This window comes from Patella vulgata, chromosome 8 (assembly GCF_932274485.2).
Source record: "Patella vulgata chromosome 8, xgPatVulg1.2, whole genome shotgun sequence".
Taxonomy (NCBI): Eukaryota; Metazoa; Mollusca; class Gastropoda; family Patellidae; genus Patella; species Patella vulgata.
Window position 1 is genome coordinate 38,164,333 of NC_065886.2, and position 17,517 is coordinate 38,181,849.

Sequence of the window (17,517 nt, forward strand, 5' to 3'; positions counted from 1 at the left end):
TCCATTTTTATGGTGAAATAAGTATAAATGTGCACATTATTTCATTCCAGTTAAAGTATAAACTTGCACCATATTTCATTCTACTTGATGATAAACTAACATAAAACACATATTTCCCTACTTTCAAATCATCTTAGTTTTTATCTTGTTTGAAAAAGAAAAAACCTAAAATTTAGCAGAAACAGACATTTTTGACAACAGACAGTGCTGTCAGGGCAAAATTTTTCTCACAGCACACAGCATAGCATATTCCGTCTTGATTTGCAGAAAGGTATGACGTTAAACCTCATGTTATGGTTGCAATCAATGGTTATGTCGAGGAAATATATTTTTAATTTTTCTTTTAAATTTTTCCATCTCAATGTTATGTCAAATGTATCTTTCTCAGATGCCCATGTTCTCCTTATTGATATCTAACAAAGTACTGCACCTTGTTCAAGGGAAACTACAACAATTTTTCAAAACTAGACAACTAGTACTAGCAATTTTTTTCCCTGATACTTGAATGTATTTCTTTAAGTGGTATTTGGCACATAAACAGTAACAAACTAACACTATTTATGGAATAACAATTACTGGTTTATTAACATGCAACGTTTCGACGACGATACTCTCGTCTTTATCAAGCAAATGATAAAGATGAGAGTATCATCGTTGAAACTTTGCATGTTAATAAACCAGTAATTGTTATTCCATAAATAGTGTTAGTGTAGTAAAAAAAAAACTGTTATAGGGCAAGAAAATAAAGGATTTAAGTTTAATGGAGATAATTACTAGGCTTACAACACCAGACTAAAAGATCAAAGGGAGACAACTCTCTTTTAGCCCTTCAGGAAAGTTGTACTCATCTGAATAGTCTTATTTTGATTTACTTATGTGCACCATAGACTTATCTAGGCATATGTCTGAGAAACATACAGTTGTTTGCTTTGTTTGTTTCATGTTTTGGGGAAGATTACATTTTCTCTGGGACTATGTGATTCTAACTGTTCTCTGTGATGTATTTATGTATTATCTCTTCCGTCTGTGTATTGATAGACAGATATCCTACATTGTCTAGTGTATGGTCAATGAGCTTTCACATGCAGCAAATGTTCGAGACACTAGAAATTACTTGAAATAAATCTGACTTACCTTTTGAAGAATATGATCAAAATTTATTCCCAGTTCTGAAATGAATAACAGAAATAAGAAAATTATTTGGACTAATTATATAAAAGCCTGGAAAGCTCTTAGAAACCTTTATTTTAGTCCTAAGCAACTATCTGAAGCTCTGTAATACATTTTCATCGAAATACCAAATTCCAATGGTCAGGTAGGACTAGAAACAAGCTTCCAGTTTGTTTTTTGTGTGTTTTCCAGCAATAAGAGAACATGCAGGTTTTTACTGTGTTTTAATGATCTCTTTGCCAAGTTTACAAACACTTAACAGTATATTGAATAGTTGCATTGATGATCTACAAAAGTAGGTGACTACATAACTTTGGCTCTAACTTGGTCTTCTCCAACCTGTCCTTTTTGTCTTTTGTTTTTATTCCTTTAATAATTTCAAGTAAAGCTGAAGGTAAATTCTAAACATTTCATCATAAAATATAAAACCTAGACACTGGTTTCACCAGTTCAGTTGAGGTTACCTTTCCACAACATTAGGGAGCCAAATTTCAGTTCATCTTCTATTCTAACACTGTAGCAGAAAAGAAATTGAAATACCAAAAGCTTTCATACTATAATCACGTATAGTAAACAGAAAATCTTTAGCTTCCGAATTAAGAATTGTAACTCTCAGCCATGGTTGGGATCAAAACATGGACCTTCTGTTTAGTGAGCCAACAAATCCAAGATATTTTGAAAATTATGACAATCAATACCCTGAAATCGCATGAGATATCACATCCTACTTTTCTGCACAGACCAGGCGGGATAATTAACCTAAAAAGAACATATTATTTGTACCTTCCATCAGAGGTGGTTCATTTTCATAATCTTCTGGTCCACCAGGTGGAGCTGTGTAGACAGGTGCTGCTTGTGGTGTAAAGATTGATCCACTATATTGAGCACTGCCACTTGGTGGATATCCTTGATTATAGTCAAACTGACCAAATTGTCTGAAAATACACAAAATATTATTTTATTATTATTATTGAGATGTACTGATATTGTGCATCTTTCACCTCAAAATATTATTTTATTCCTATATTATTGAGATGCACTGGTATAGTAGTGCATCTTTCACCCCAAAAAGTGCCCAGATGCACCTTACCCAAAGAGTAGACAATGAATGAGCTGAAAATAACAACATAACAGAATAAAATACAAAGCAAAAAAAACTTAAAAAATTTAAAATATAACAATTATGATAAAATAATATTAGGTAAAAGCTCCAGTGAATAGATTTGTCTTTACGTCTGACTCAAAACAGAAACTCTACAAATTTGACACTAATAATGGTGGACATAATTAGTAATTTAGTTAGTGTTGATAAGTAAATGATGATGGACATTAAAAGAAATTTAATGTTGATTAGATCGGATCTATCAATAAGTAAAATTTTATTCCTGAATCTGAATGCATTAGATACAAACAATAATGCTGCAAACTCTTGATATAAATTCTGTAAACAAGTCAGTTTAATTACTAAATTAATTACTGTTTCTACCTCAAGTGGTTGAAAACTTCAAATTTTAACGAATCGGAGGCATCATAAGCACATAAAAATATTTGATGATTGAGACAAAACGTATAAACTTCCCTCAAGTGTGGATTCGTGAGGCATGATAATGCCTTTAAGTCTTATCAGTCAAACATTTTTTTGCAAATATCAATACCAATATTTATGACAAACCCTTTTAATAGTCTGAGGGTTGGAGTTTACTGGAAATATTCATTATTTTGTTCCTCTTATTTTCTTTTATTACATTTCATAGCAATAACTCTGATAATTACATTATCGATGAAGAATAACACCACTAGTGTTGATGTAAATGCCCTCTGCACAATGGCTCAGTGAGTAAGAAGTTGGCTCTCCAGCCTAGCAGTCCTGTGTTCGATAACAATACCAAGAAAGTTCATGGACATTTTCCGGTGTGGTTAATCCTTTGTCATTAGTGCAAGGCAGAAGGACTGGCAAGGGAAAATGTATAGTCATTCAAATAAAAAAAAAAAGAATTCCTGTTTACACATTAGCGTGCGCATAAAAGATCCCTTGGCAGTTGGAATTTGATATAAAAGTAGAGTGCATAGCACACTGTATGGTGTATGTCTGTCTTCATTAGCCTAGTCAAAGCAGAACATTAGGACATCAAAGTCAAACACCGTTTCATTTTCCACTGCCCTCAAGTGCTCTTATGGCTTGACAATGCCGACTTTTGGCTCTGGTCCAATGAAGAAGTTCAGGGAGTAAAAGTTAGCATCCTCAAGTGCTGTAAATTAAAATTTAATGACCAGTAGGGCAGTTCATATCAGATGAATAATGCAGCTGACTCTTCGTCAATACTGCCTGAGTTTCCTTACAGATCTAACATTCTATCAGTAGGACCACAAGGAGAGAGAGAGAAATGGGGTTTAATGTCCACTCGACACAAACTAGGTCATTTCATATGGTTCTGTTATATTTTCATAATTCGCTTGCGTGTAGGGGACTTTAGCAGTGGGAGGAAACTGAAGGACCCGGAGAAAACCCACGAGGTTAGACAGGCGACCCTACTCCTTGTCACGTAGAACCGGGGAATCAAAACCACGCCAGTTGACTCAATGACAGACTTTATGATACAGCGCGCACATGCTAACCATTCAGTCATCCAACCCCCCTGGACCACAAGGAAATTTGTATGAAAAATGATAGAAAAGATCAGTAACACTGATACTCATAAGGCACTGAAGCATCAGGAGATACAGGAGTTTCTTTTGTGATTAGCCATAGGTTTATTAACCTTAAAAATTTAAAAATGAGAATGAAGGCCTAATATGAAACTGATGGGTAAGATAACAAAATGTTATAAATATGCTGCTTTAAAGAAATGCTAAAAAAAAAATACAGAGTTTCTTACGGATCTTGTCCAAAGTTAGTTTGTCCCATTTCATATCCAGGAATTGGCTGATCATAACTAGCACTGTAAAATCCATCATTTTCTCCAAACTGTGCCATTTTTCTTAGTTTATTTCTGAAAGACCAAAATATCAATAAATATATTAGATTAACAGTAAAATATGATATGTGTGAATTATGGAGTGTTTAAAGGAGGCAAGTCGCTAACTCAATATCATCCACAGTCTTCGACATTGTAAACACGACTTTTCGTTCAATTTAAATCAACATTGACATGGTTCTCTTACCGTAAACAGATGGGCTTCTGATATCTAATAATAAAGACAAAATGAAAATTTAAAAATTGGCTCACGATTCGCGTGCCAGAATGCTTTCGAGCTCCATATGTAATGGAGCGACTCGATGAACGAGGCTAAACCTATCCCACAAGAAAAATATACTACCGGTGTAGACTTGAAGAACCAGACACCAAAGACTGCCATTCAATTTGGACTATTTGCGTATTTCGCCGAACATAACTGGTTAGAAATTACAGCAAAAACAGAAATTAAATGTAAATCAGTTGATATACATACATCAATACATCTTTACATAACAAGCTTTCTGGGGGGTTTGAGACATCTGACAAAAATTGACCTTATTGTGATATGCCATGCTTACCTGATGGATTTGTTATTGTGAAGAACTATGGACTTGTCATCATTAAAAATTGAAAACTTTAACAAGCTTTGCTCTCTACAGCCACCGTCAGTTAGATATTTCAGTCTATTGACTATCTAGGGCTACAGAGGTAAGTTATAAGTAACCTGATGTCATTGATTTTGTTACACCATACAAATCTTTTAGTATCAGTCTGTGTTTGCAAAGATGATAAACTTTAAAATTAACAATTGAAATTTGAATGTGCCTCGCCATCGGCTACAACAAGACCAATTAGTTTACATATGTAAAGACGACAATCCTCATATTGTCGAAAAATGATGAAATTATTATTTAGCAGTCGGGTGTGAGAATTATACATTCATCTGCCTGTCTGGGGTCCTGAGTGTGTGATCAACAAGGGGCATGATGACATCCCATCCAAAAAAACAAAAACAACAGACATTTCTATACAAAATCCATCCATGAACACCATAACAATGATATGTACGCATGTTTGGACATTGTGGTATCGTCTGAGAGAAATTTGGTGGTTAAAAAACCTCAGTATTCATTCAATATTACCTTTTTTACTAAAAGTCGTATAAAAAGTTCGTCTGTTTACGAAAACCTTCACGCTGGCACTAATCTACACATGCGTACTGAAACAACATTTTTACTTCCTTTTCCGGTCTAGCCTTCCAGCAGGTGTGAGCATTTAATAAAATAGAATGTTGTATCCTGTAAAATCGTCTGAATTTCTTAATCATCTGTATATTTTATACAATATTTAAATAAAGCAATCTTTAATCTTTGTTTTCAGTCATATCACTTTCTCCCAATCGATGTTAGACGTTAGTTTACAAGCTTATTTTGCTTTGTAGTACAACCAAACTCATTTTTGTTTACTGGAATTTATGGTCCCCTCACCCCTTTTTCTCAATTAATAATGTGAATTAGAAGATTTATTATCATATATTTAATAGATTTGAATGTGTATAAAAATAGAGGTAGATTAACGTGAAAATATTTCGCCTTTTCATAGTACAACGGGCCGCGAACACTTACTACACAAGTAAAGTACAAACGTTGTCGTTGATAAGCTAAGGGCCAGTAATAATAACTCATTATGGACGGACATTTGTAATGTACTAATGTTAGGCGAAAGTACCTAAGCAATAAGCATACAATAAGTCCCACGGCCACTGTCTCCAAGCCAAGCGGAAGCCTTTATTCAGATTCCATTTATAAGGTCCAGATATATTTAGTAAGATACTAGACTAGAACTTAGAAGCTATTTAAAAAGTGAAATTGCGACTTTCCAGTCAATTGCAGTGCTCAACCAGTCTTTTGACCAGCCGCCTGATTTAAAAGATAATAACTAGCAGTAAATGAGTTGAATTAAGGATCTTCTGAGCATGGTTTCAAAATGACTTTGGTCTTAGTTTGTGCCGAGTAAACACAAAATTCTCTCATTTTGTGGGGCACCCTACCAACACTCAATCTGTTTGATAAAATTTATACAAATTTTGTCAGGCCTTGTTGATTATTACTTGCTTTCCGTGTTTTCTTTCACTAAGACTTGGAAAACATTTCATTGCTCAGTTTATATACTGTTCTCCTACTTTGTAACAAGAAAAGTCTGATTTAGCTGAAGTTATTATTATCAAACCTGGAAATACGGCACAAATTCAGGCTTTGTCGAGTACTATTCCTTTGGTACCTGTCATTTTGTCTGCACAGATGTTTCTCTCTTGTTATGGGGGGGTGGATGGTCGAATGGTTAGCACGTGCGTGATGTATCATAAGGCCTGTCATTGAGTCAACTGGCGTGGTTTCGAATCCCCGGTTGTACGTGACAAGGAGTAGGGTCGCCTGTCCAACCTCGTGGGTTTTCTCCGGGTCCTCCGGTTTCCCCCCACCGCTAAAGACCCCTACGCGCAAGCGAATTATTGAAATAAAATTAAACCATATGTTAGTCCCGAAATGACCTAGTTTGTGTCGAGTGGACGTTAAACCCCATCCATCTCCATCTCATCTCTATCTTGTTATATTTTCATAAAATGATTATTTCCAGGCCTATACCTAAAAAAGTGTATGGGGGATAATTACAACTAAGTATTCTCAAATAAGTACCGGTAGACCACGAGAATGAAGAAAAAAACCTAGAATTGATTGGCCAATATGCTGTACACATCACTTCCACAAAGGAGATTAACTAGACAATTCATTATTAAATTGTTCTTGACCAATATTTCTTTACTATTTCAGGCAAAATGAAGATTGTCAGTTCTTCACAAAGTGTGACAATTCCCAAGGGAGGTAAGTTAAGTCATTTTAAATTTAAATTTAAATTTACTATTGTTCGTAGATGCAAAGAGCAGCTCTTTGGACATCAATCGATATGTAGTCGAGTGATCCGACTCATGCACTTTAGATCTTATGTCTGTCCTGAGTCAAATAGAATGGTTTTGATCCCAAGCTTGTAGCCTGCCCAATCGCTTGATTTTCTCTAGTTTTTCAGTTTCCTCCAATTGCTAAAGCAAATTATTGAAATAAAATTGGACCGTATATTAGTCCTAAATTAAGGCAGTTTGTGGATGTTTAAACCCCATTTCTCTCACTAATTGTGTTTGAAACTTTGTACACTGAATAATATTCTTTCTTTCTTTTACAGTGTCCATCGGTGTAAAATCACGTCGAGTAACTGTAAAGGGCCCAAGAGGAACCCTAGTAAAACACTTCCGTCATGCTGGTGTTAATATATACATGAAGGATCATCGTCACATGACGGTAGAGAAATTTTTTGGAACAACTAAAGAATTGGCTACTGTACGAACTATCTGCTCCCATGTATCAAACATGATCAAAGGTGTGACCCATGTAAGTTGAGAATTGATTTATATATTAAATTTATATGTAGAAAGATGTGAGTTTAGTTTTTTAAAAAGAATCATTTAAGAAAGAAATTGGTGGTGTATTATTGTTTGGTCATTTTGGTTACTGCCATTACATATTCAGTGTTTTATTAAACAGGCATTATTCAAGAGCTAAATCTGCCTATTGCAGGTCTTTCAGCCTGAAATGTTACATTAATTAGACATTTATTAACATAAGACCATAATCAACTCTCGATGCTGTCTGATGAATCCGATTTTCAACAGATTTGCTGTTCAACATCAGTTGATGATTATTCGTAAAAATGGATAATCAAGATTTTGTTTATTTGACTGAAATTCTCAGCATATTCACTTTACATTTTTTAACCATTATATTGAGCACTGTCATCTCTTTATCTAATCTTCCATATTGTCGCTTTATGTTTTCCCCCAAAGGAATTCCAAGAGTTGCACCTGCCTAACCATGTGGTTTTTGTCCAGACTCTCATGTTACTCCCACCGGTATCGATCTGCATGTGCAATCAAATTATTGAATTTAAAAATGTACGTTTGGTTAGAAATGAAATGATCTAATGTGGGTCTTGTGCATGTCAAACCCCATTTCTCTTTCCAAGAATTTGTATTTGAAAGGTTTCAATGATGACATCATACATGACGAGTCATATTTGTCAACTAGTGCATTCTGGGTAGTTATTATTCAGGGTGTGTCTAGATTTGGTGAATCTGATGTTTATGAGGCATTTGTCTGAGAAAATCTGCTAATAGTACTTCGATAGAGATATCATAGAAATGCAGGAAAATGTCCTCTTGCTGTAGCTAATTGTTGGGACTGTGGGAATCAAGTCGTTAGAATACTAGACTCCAAACAAGATTATCCTGGGTTAGATTCCTGGCGTTGTTGATTTTTTTCTTATCGGATTTTCTCTTGACGGGTGTTGTGTCTGGGTGTTTTTGTGACTAGGGTGTTCACAGGATTCATCTGTGAATACTTTGGAAACTTATTGGTTTCCTAGAGAAGATTCTCATCTCTGCAATTGACTGGCAACATTGTCCTTTCCTTTCCTACTAATTATGTCAATTGACGTCTTTTATTTTCATATTTTTCAGGGATTTTTATACAAGATGCGAGCTGTGTATGCTCATTTCCCCATCAATGTTGTTATTTTGGATGAGGGACATCGGGTAGAAGTACGCAACTTTTTGGGAGAGAAATACACAAGAGCTATTAACATGATGGATGGAGTTACAATTAGCTCATCTACAGCACAGAAAGATGAATATATTCTTCAAGGCAATGATATCGAGATGGTCTCACGATCAGGTACATCTATATAACATATAACTTGCATTAAAAAAAGTGAAGGGCTGCATTTAGCATAACTTTCACTGCAAAAAAACTCACAGTTGTTTCATTTTAAAAATACTTAGGTCGTGAAGGGCACTTTTTACAACCCCACCAACCACCCAAAAAAAAGTATGTGTCAAATAAAAAATGTCAATAGAATGAAAAAATTGCATGCAAAATAAATGCAAAGACATTTTCATGATTCTCATTCATTGAGACTTCGAAATGAAACAGAACTATTAAATCCCTCATTGGACTTTTTGATGTGGGCGATTTCATATAATGCTCTCTCTGTCAGATATTAAAGAATTACTGTAAGGCTCTATGCAGCTTGTCATTGAGGTAATCCAATCAATCCAAGAAAAACAGTTTGTGATCAGGCTTTATGCAGTACTTAAGTAGTTTCAATGATGACATCATACATGACGAGTCATATTTGTCAACTAGTGCATTCTGGGTAGTTATTATTCAGGATGTATTCAGATTTGGTGAATCTGATGTTTATGAGGCATTTGTCTGAGAAATTCTTATCGTATTTCATGTCTAACTGTGCGTTTTCCTGTCCACATGTACTGTCATTACCATAGTTTTACATTATCAATTGAGAAATATTTTAAAGAAAATTATACTTTTTTGACACTCTAGCTGTCCATCAATTACTCGCTTCAAATTCAAGGTTTGAACAAATACTCGTAGAGAGAGAAAGGGGGTTAACATCCACCCAACACAAACCAGTAGGAGGAAACCGGAGGACCCGGAGAAAACCCACGAGGTTGGACAGGCGACCCTACTCCTTGTCACATACAACCAGGGAATCGAAACCATGCCAGTTGACTCAATGACAGACCTTATGATGCAGTGCGCACGAGCCAACCATTTGGCCATCAAACCATCCCAAATACTTGTAGGTCTACATCGCAATATTGTAGAATATTAAAATGACTAAGGTCTGTTTTCAATGTACTTTTTTGTGTCATTTTTACCAGGGAAAGGGGTTGAATGCAAATGTAACGGGACAGTTTCCATGTAAACGGTGAAAATGCATACATGGAAAATGGGCTTAAATTGGATAATGAAAGAAAGTCTTGGTTTTAATTCAGGTTGAATAATTAATAATTCAAAATAGAAAATGAGTAATGAATATATTGAAAAGTTAGTCAAATTACTTTATTCAGAGCGAAGTTATGATAATGTTTTGATGTTTTGACAAGATAGTCTTGATTCTCAAATACCATTGCTACGATAAGGAACAATGTCTTTATTTTTCATTTTATTGTTTGAAGTATTTAATGGCAAGATTGTTCTAATCCATTCAATAGGTAATTAGGGCCTCCATGAAATTTATATAACATTTGAAGTTGGAAAGAAGACCTGCATTAGACAGATTTAGCTCTTACATGTACATAATACATCTTTTAATGTTAGTGATGTAAACATAGTTTAATTATTTCAATGATGACATCATACATGACGAGTCATATTCGTCAACTAGTGCATTCTGGATAGTTATTATTCAGGATGTGTCTAGAATTGGTGAATCTGATGTTTATGAGGCATTTGTCTGAGAAATTTTATTTTACTCTCAAAACTATATAATCCTTCTGATAGATTTGACCGACCAGACACCTTGCTCTTTTATATCCAGAGGATTTTAAATTTAATCATTAGAAAGATGTGTATTGAATTTTTTTTTAAGAGGGCACATTTCAAGAAAATTGTTTATTGTTTGACTAGTCACATTTACTTCTAGTGTTATATTATACTGATTCCACAATTCTGTCTGCCTAATCTTGTGGGTTCCTCTTACTAAAGACCCTAACACACAAGTGAATTATTGGTTTAAAATTGTACCATATTTCAGCCCGAGGATGTTACACCCCATTTCTCTCCTAGAATTGAAATATGAGATAGTAATGTATTTAAATGATTTCAATGATGACATCATACATGACGAGTCATATTCGTTAACTAGTGCATTCTGGGTAGTTATTACTCAGGATGTTTCTAGATTTGGTGAATCTGATGTTTATGAGGCATTTGTCTGAGAAATTTTATTCTACATGCAATTTTATGAAGTTCTTTTCGGTAGCTTTGGCCAACCAGAAATCGTGCTATTTTATACCCAACCTATTTGAAATTTGAGTATAATTGTGGACGAATTTGGGGGTACAGTTACTTTAATAATGGCAAACGATGCATTTCAATTGACTTCTAATGATTTCTTTATAAAAATTGGCTGAGAAATTTAATTGGGATTTTCCTGCGTGGTTTCCCCTTTGTCAATGGTGTCTCATGTACACGTAAAGATCCCTTGACAGTTGGAATTCGATACAAGCATAGACCTTAGCAATTTCCTTCATAGCACACTGTATGGCATACACCCATCTTCATTAGATCAATTGGAGTAGGACATTAAAGGTACTTTCCCAGAAAAGTATTTATCGGGTGGTTATTTCCAGTAAAAGTATGTCAAATTTGGTATATATGGAAAGTATAGACACCCAATCTTACTAGAAAAATACTGGATTACCCAAAAAATGCCCATGGGGCAAGCACTGGGCAAAATTGTCAGGGTATCACTAACTGGCAACTCTACTGTTATCTGCCAGCTTATTTTGAGGGAGCGGTGGTTATTTCTTGAGCAAATGGTTAGACGGTTTTGGGAACATTGAGGGGTGTCAACGTACAATAGGCGGAAAAAGAAGTTAAAAGAAATAATTAAGAATTTACTTAGGCCTCGATATGTATGGTAAATGTACAGTAATGGAACCTCCCCACAATGAAGCTAAGTTGACAGACATTGCGACTAACAACAGCTTACTTATAGCTATAGGTCAATCTGATTAAAACACAGATCCAATTTCGTTTCGTTTCGTTTTAATAGTTCAAAATTTCGATTTTACTTGTCTTTACTTCACTTGGATCTGGAAGCGTTGTTATTTAACTCGTGTTCCGCTTGAAATGAGGGGTCAGCCAATCAAATGGTCTGTCGAATCGAGATTTTGACCTTTTATGTGCGGAACTGTGGGTAGACATTAGCGGCAATAGAAATCAAAACAAAGCGAAAGTAGATAAAAAAAAAAAAATACATGGCAGTCACTAATTGGTGACTGACGTAATCAGGTCAAATGTCGCTTGCTTGGTACCTGACGTCATAGAACGTGAACTCCCACTGTAACTTGTTAGATCTACATGTAGTGTAGGCCATCGAAAGTATAAAAAACAAAACGAAATATTATATAGATCTATATTTTAATTAGATTGAGCTATAGGTATCCCCGGCGAATACAAAGTTTCGAGATGGAATTGAAGCAAATTTTTGATAGATTGGTTACTTTGAATATGTTTTTAGTCCAAATATTTCATCAAGCCACAAAGTTTGCACGCGGGAATGTATCTTTAAAATCCATTTCATTTCTTTATAAAAATTTCAGAGTGATTTCCCTTGATTACTTTTTAAAAATTGTGTGGATGAGGATGCTACCATGTTATTAATCATCGAATTGATCTAAACTTCATGCATTTTGACAATTTCCAGTAGGTGGATCACCAAGCCTGAACATAAGGCACCTGTCACAGACTTTGTCAATTACAAATTATCACATAATGCATATAATACGAGTCTGGACATAAGGTACATGTCACAGACATTGTCAGAAACAAATTATCACACATCGTATGTATTCTAATATATAGGTTGTGTGATGATTTGTGCCCCACAAAGTTTATAACAGGTACCATAAGTTCAGGCTTGTGGGGCTCATCCGTTAGTGTCTTGTAAATAAATGTCTTAAAAAGAATCACAAAGTGACATCCTTCATAGACTGCTTGAACAACTTAGCTTCTGTGATTGTATGTTTTGTTGCCTGTCAACCCCAATACTTTACTTTGTTTAAGAAATATCCTTTGATATCATATTATATTTAACTCTTTATTTTTACTTTCAGCTGCTCTCATCCAACAGTCCACATCAGTTAAAGAAAAAGATATCCGTAAATTTTTGGACGGTATTTATGTTTCTGAAAAGACAACTGTTGTACCTATTGCAGCTGCAAATTAAAAAAAGAAAAATAGACAATATTTCATTTGAGTTTTTTTTATTTTTTCATTTATTTCTTGGTGCTGCACAACTGAGGCCTTGAAACATGTGAAGGTAAATAACAAACACTCTTGACTTGATCTGTGTGGGATTTTAAATAGGAATTGTGTTATCTTTCACTGTTCTGTCAGTTCTGATTCATGCAGAATAAGATTGAATGAAAATGAAATGTGGTTTAGCATTCTACGTTTCTGCACCAACTGGGCTATACCATTCAGTGTGCTAAGAATTAAATTTTCAAAGACAGCAGCACTACCAATTGTCAAATATTCTTTTTTGTGCATCCCAATCTTTACAAGGGACCTCAATTTTTCGTCCATCTTAACAACTAGACGCTTCTGTTTGCCTGACTCTCCGTCTGCACCTCAAAGGGAAACCTTGCTGGTAAATCAAAATGAACATTCTTGGCCGAGACCAGGGACCTAATTTAGTAAGCCTTCAAAATCTTGGAACTTTTTGCCTTCAGAACATCAAATTTATAGGGCTGAATTCTAAAACTCTAGTTTCACAAGCAGGAGATATATATATAGAAACATTAGCTGGTGATTGTTATGAATACATTGTGGGTTTGTGCAGCCGCTGTTGTTGGCAGAGAAATTTCATTCATAGCACACTCCTAAAACCAAGTAAGCTACCCCACGGTTCCCAAATAACCCTCATATGACACAAACTTTGTCAACTTATATAAAACCGCTTTCCAGCAAACAAGTATATAGCCAACACAATCTATGTTATACACGGGCTCCCACTGTTTATGTTCACCTGGTTGGTGCAGAAAAGTAGGGCGTTAAACTACATTTCATTCTATGTTACCCCAATAACCCTCATAATATGACACGAACTTTGTCAACTTATATAAAACTGCTTTCCAGTGAACAACTGTATAGGCAACACGATCTATGTTCTACCCGGGCTCTCACTGTTACTTTATGTTCACCTGGTTGGTGCAGAAAAGTAGGATATGAAAGTACATTTCATTTTATGTATCCGAATTGATACCCATACCTATTCCTACTTCTGCTGTGGCTGTAATTAGTCAACATTCTCTGCTGTAGTAGTATAGGGTCTAATCTGGCACCGTGGCAGGATAAACCGGCAGTGACGTATCTGAGGAACTTGCAAACAACTGTTACATGAAATTACAATTGCACCTTCCATGCTTTCACTGATCCAATGATCTAAGATGCTGCCAATCTCACGTAACATCCGAAGATACGCCACTGTAAACCCATACACCTCGCAGTGTTCCGTTCGATTAGACCTAATCCATCCGACATTACACTGCTGTAATGGAAGCAAATTTCTGTTCCAAATTATGACTGGTCAATAGTCCAACAACCAATAGCTAACTGCGCAACAATTTCATTAGGCTCCGAATTGGACCAACTACAACTATGTTTACATAATGTTACGTCATGACTCACGAAATTTACGCCCAATTAACCAGTGCATAGCAGAATATTGCAGAAAGACTAACTGCGTGACAAACGAGGCTATCAAAACGGATACAATATAAACATGACTGTTTGGGGGCGAACAATACTTTCACCGTTTTTAATACCTTAAATCACTGTCCAATGTTTCAGGGAAGACCCCAGGGCTGTCATTTCGTTGTACGTGGGATAGATTTGATTGAAGGGGAAGAATAGACACACTCCCTCAAAAGCTCAAGTATCAGAAGCCAATCCAGCAATGGCCAGAGAGGGATTTCTTGGGCCATTGCTTCAGGAATATGCTGTAAACCGGGCATGGATACTGTTAATTTTGGTAGACCTGGCAAACCTACATCTAGGCTAAAGTCGCTTTTCGTCATTTGGAATTTTCGGAAAACATCAAATGTCCACGGCCTTATCCACACTAAAATGAATTAAATGAGAACACAAAATCAGCGGTAGATACCCCCGGTCATAACGCCTGCAGTGGATGCTAAATGTTGACACATTTCCAATTCATATCTTTTGTAATGTTTGTAGCCTACTGATATTCATTTTTAGAGATTCAACTTCTACAATATTGTAATTTGCAAGGAATATTCCAATCTGTTTCACAGAGAAGTACGAGTCTAGTAATATATCTCTGTCAAAGATGACTGTCTTAACACGTGCCGTCACAGCACGCGGCGTCAATCATTGGATGAATGGCGCGTGCATTGTTTACATAAGACGTTACTGCTTCGGAGAGAATGCTGCATTTTAGTCATTTTAATACCCATTTACACTAAATAGGAAATAATTTTTACCTACAAATACGTCAAACGCCTTTATTTATTTTTCCAATACATAAAAAAAAATGTTTTAGAATTTAATTTGTCGCAGGAAAAAAGTTAATATTACTGGCTCATTAAGCCGCATCGATGTCATCCTTATCAGTGATTGTAGCGGCCTAGCAAATATTCACTGCGGATCAGTGTGGGAATATTCAGGGACTTTACATATACCTAAATTTGTCACTATATCCATGCCCGGAGCTGTATTTTCTGGAAAAGTCTTGTATAAGCACCAGATTTCTGTTCCATTATGTCATTCGGATAGGACCAAAAACGAGATCCCGTGTAGACATTGACGTGCACGTAAAATATCCCTTGGTAGCAAAATTTCTCACAAAGCACACTGTATGGCGTATGCCCGTCTTCATTAGCCCAGTCGGAGAAGAACAGCACGACGTTAAACCCCATTTCGTTTTATTTTTGTTCCGTTTTGACTACTACCAGTACCAAACAACCCCAAGACTAAAATAAATATCACCGGTGTCTTATCTAAAAATCCGTTTCATTTATATACTAATATCTAAGTGAAAGAATCAGTTGTTTCATTATTATTTAATCGACGGTCATTTATAAAGAAAAACAACTTAAAATGTAAAACAAAAGCCGTAAGTTTGAATGTAAAGTGTAGATGGATTGCTTGTGATAACAGGATATGCTAGTCGGTAGAAAAAGACATAAAATGTTACAAAAAATGAATGTTTATACAGTCTTGTCAAGATAGCAACGGAGAAACAAACGGGATGGTAACAACGATTTAAAAATCCTAATCGCATAACTTGCATCTTCTAAAAACAGTTTTTCTATACTGCTGGCATCTACAAACTAACCTACTTCAAGGACAGAGATGTGTATTTTCAAATTATATCATGGGTCTTTGACGATGAGAAAATTGTATTGAATGAGAATTTGGCCTACGTGTCGGGATATTCACAAGGTCTACTGATCTTCCTTTATTATAGACAATTTAAAGTTTATTTGCACGATTAAGTGTTAATGTGTAGTTACAAATGTATGGCAACTCAAATAATTCTTTCACACAGTTTAATAGTAATAAATAGCGGTTTATACCATTATTTCAGCCTTTAAAGATGTGACCTCGTCAACGTATTCCAGATAATAATTGGCCCAACTACATCTGTGATTAAAAGATATCTTCTACAGATGTAAATAATTTTATTAAACATCATGCCCGTTGTAAACTGGGCGTTAACTTATTATATAACACGACATTTTATAGGCAACCACGGTGGCCCTGTTATTTCATCTCGGGATGTTTTTTAAAAGATATCACAATAGGCCACGATTACGGTAGTGATTTGATTAAGACAAAAAGACCCACGAACCGAATGTCTCGGTGTGAAAGAAATGAAATGGAGTCAGCTCCAACCGAGCTATATAGCGCCAAACATAATTATGGTGACATGAGACCGGTTAAATTATATCACAAAACAAAAACCTTATACGCATATAAAACTAAATATCACAGGAGTTTTAAAATTAAAAAATAAATATAACTACTGTATGTACAGGCCCGTAGCTAGAGAGGGGGGGGGGCAAGAGGGGCACGTTGGTCCTTGGCTTCGTATTGCGTCCAATAAAAAGGGCGCCCATTAGGGTAACCGATTGTTTCCCCAATGAACAAAGGCATCATTAGGTGCGCCGATTGTCCATCTTCCCCCACACCACCCCCACTAGCTACGGGCCTGATGTATATAATTATTTAAACTAAGAAATAAAATGATATATCAAAATTAGACTCTATAATAAAAAAAACGTCTCTTTAAAAAAAAAAGGCTTGTGTCTTACAATACCGGCTTGGCAAACAATTGATGTTATGACCGGCAACTGCGTGGAAGAAGAAGTGCCTAGCCGCGTTCCCATCTGTAAGGCGTTTTGCCTAACAACAGCATTAGCGCAAATATCTTGAATTTGGATAAGGTTCTACTTTATGATTTGTTGCTGAATCAGCCCAGCAATGATGAAAATAATAATAAAAAAAACATTTAAAACTTACAAGGTTTCAACGACAGAGCCAATAGCTCTACCTAAAATTATCAGTGTTCAACTCTGAATTTCAGTAATTACGAATTGAACAGTTCGAATGGGGCATAAAACCGAGGTCCCGTGTACACATTGGCGTGCACGTAAAAGATTCATTGGTAGTTCGAATTCGATATAAGACTAGACCGTAGTGCCGCTGTTATGGCAAAATTTCCTCCATAG

The 17,517-nt window shown here is 35.6% G+C and overlaps 1 protein-coding gene and 1 long non-coding RNA gene across 3 annotated transcripts in view; one reads left to right on the forward strand and one right to left on the reverse strand.

The window, feature by feature from the left end:
• LOC126829300 (uncharacterized) overlaps positions 1-5,347 on the reverse strand; it is a 66,094-nt gene extending 60,747 nt beyond the window's left edge. Inside the window, exons 1-4 of one of the 2 annotated variants that reach the window (XR_007683342.2) lie at positions 5,270-5,347; positions 4,047-4,160; positions 1,954-2,105; positions 1,135-1,169 (exon numbers count right to left, since the gene is read on the reverse strand). This is a non-coding gene — a long non-coding RNA (uncharacterized LOC126829300). Of the gene's footprint in view, positions 1-1,134; positions 1,170-1,953; positions 2,106-4,046; positions 4,161-4,705; positions 5,122-5,269 lie in introns of those variants that run through there. The other variant, XR_008788961.1, reaches the window with a different exon arrangement.
• Positions 5,322-13,009, forward strand: LOC126829294 (60S ribosomal protein L9). Its single transcript, XM_050559084.1, has 5 exons — positions 5,322-5,392; positions 6,956-7,006; positions 7,362-7,567; positions 8,692-8,905; positions 12,877-13,009. Exons 2-5 carry the CDS (start codon positions 6,961-6,963, stop codon positions 12,987-12,989), a joined length of 579 nt encoding a protein of 192 aa, XP_050415041.1. The 5' UTR covers positions 5,322-5,392; positions 6,956-6,960; the 3' UTR covers positions 12,990-13,009.
• The last annotated feature ends 4,508 nt before the right edge of the window (positions 13,010-17,517 follow it).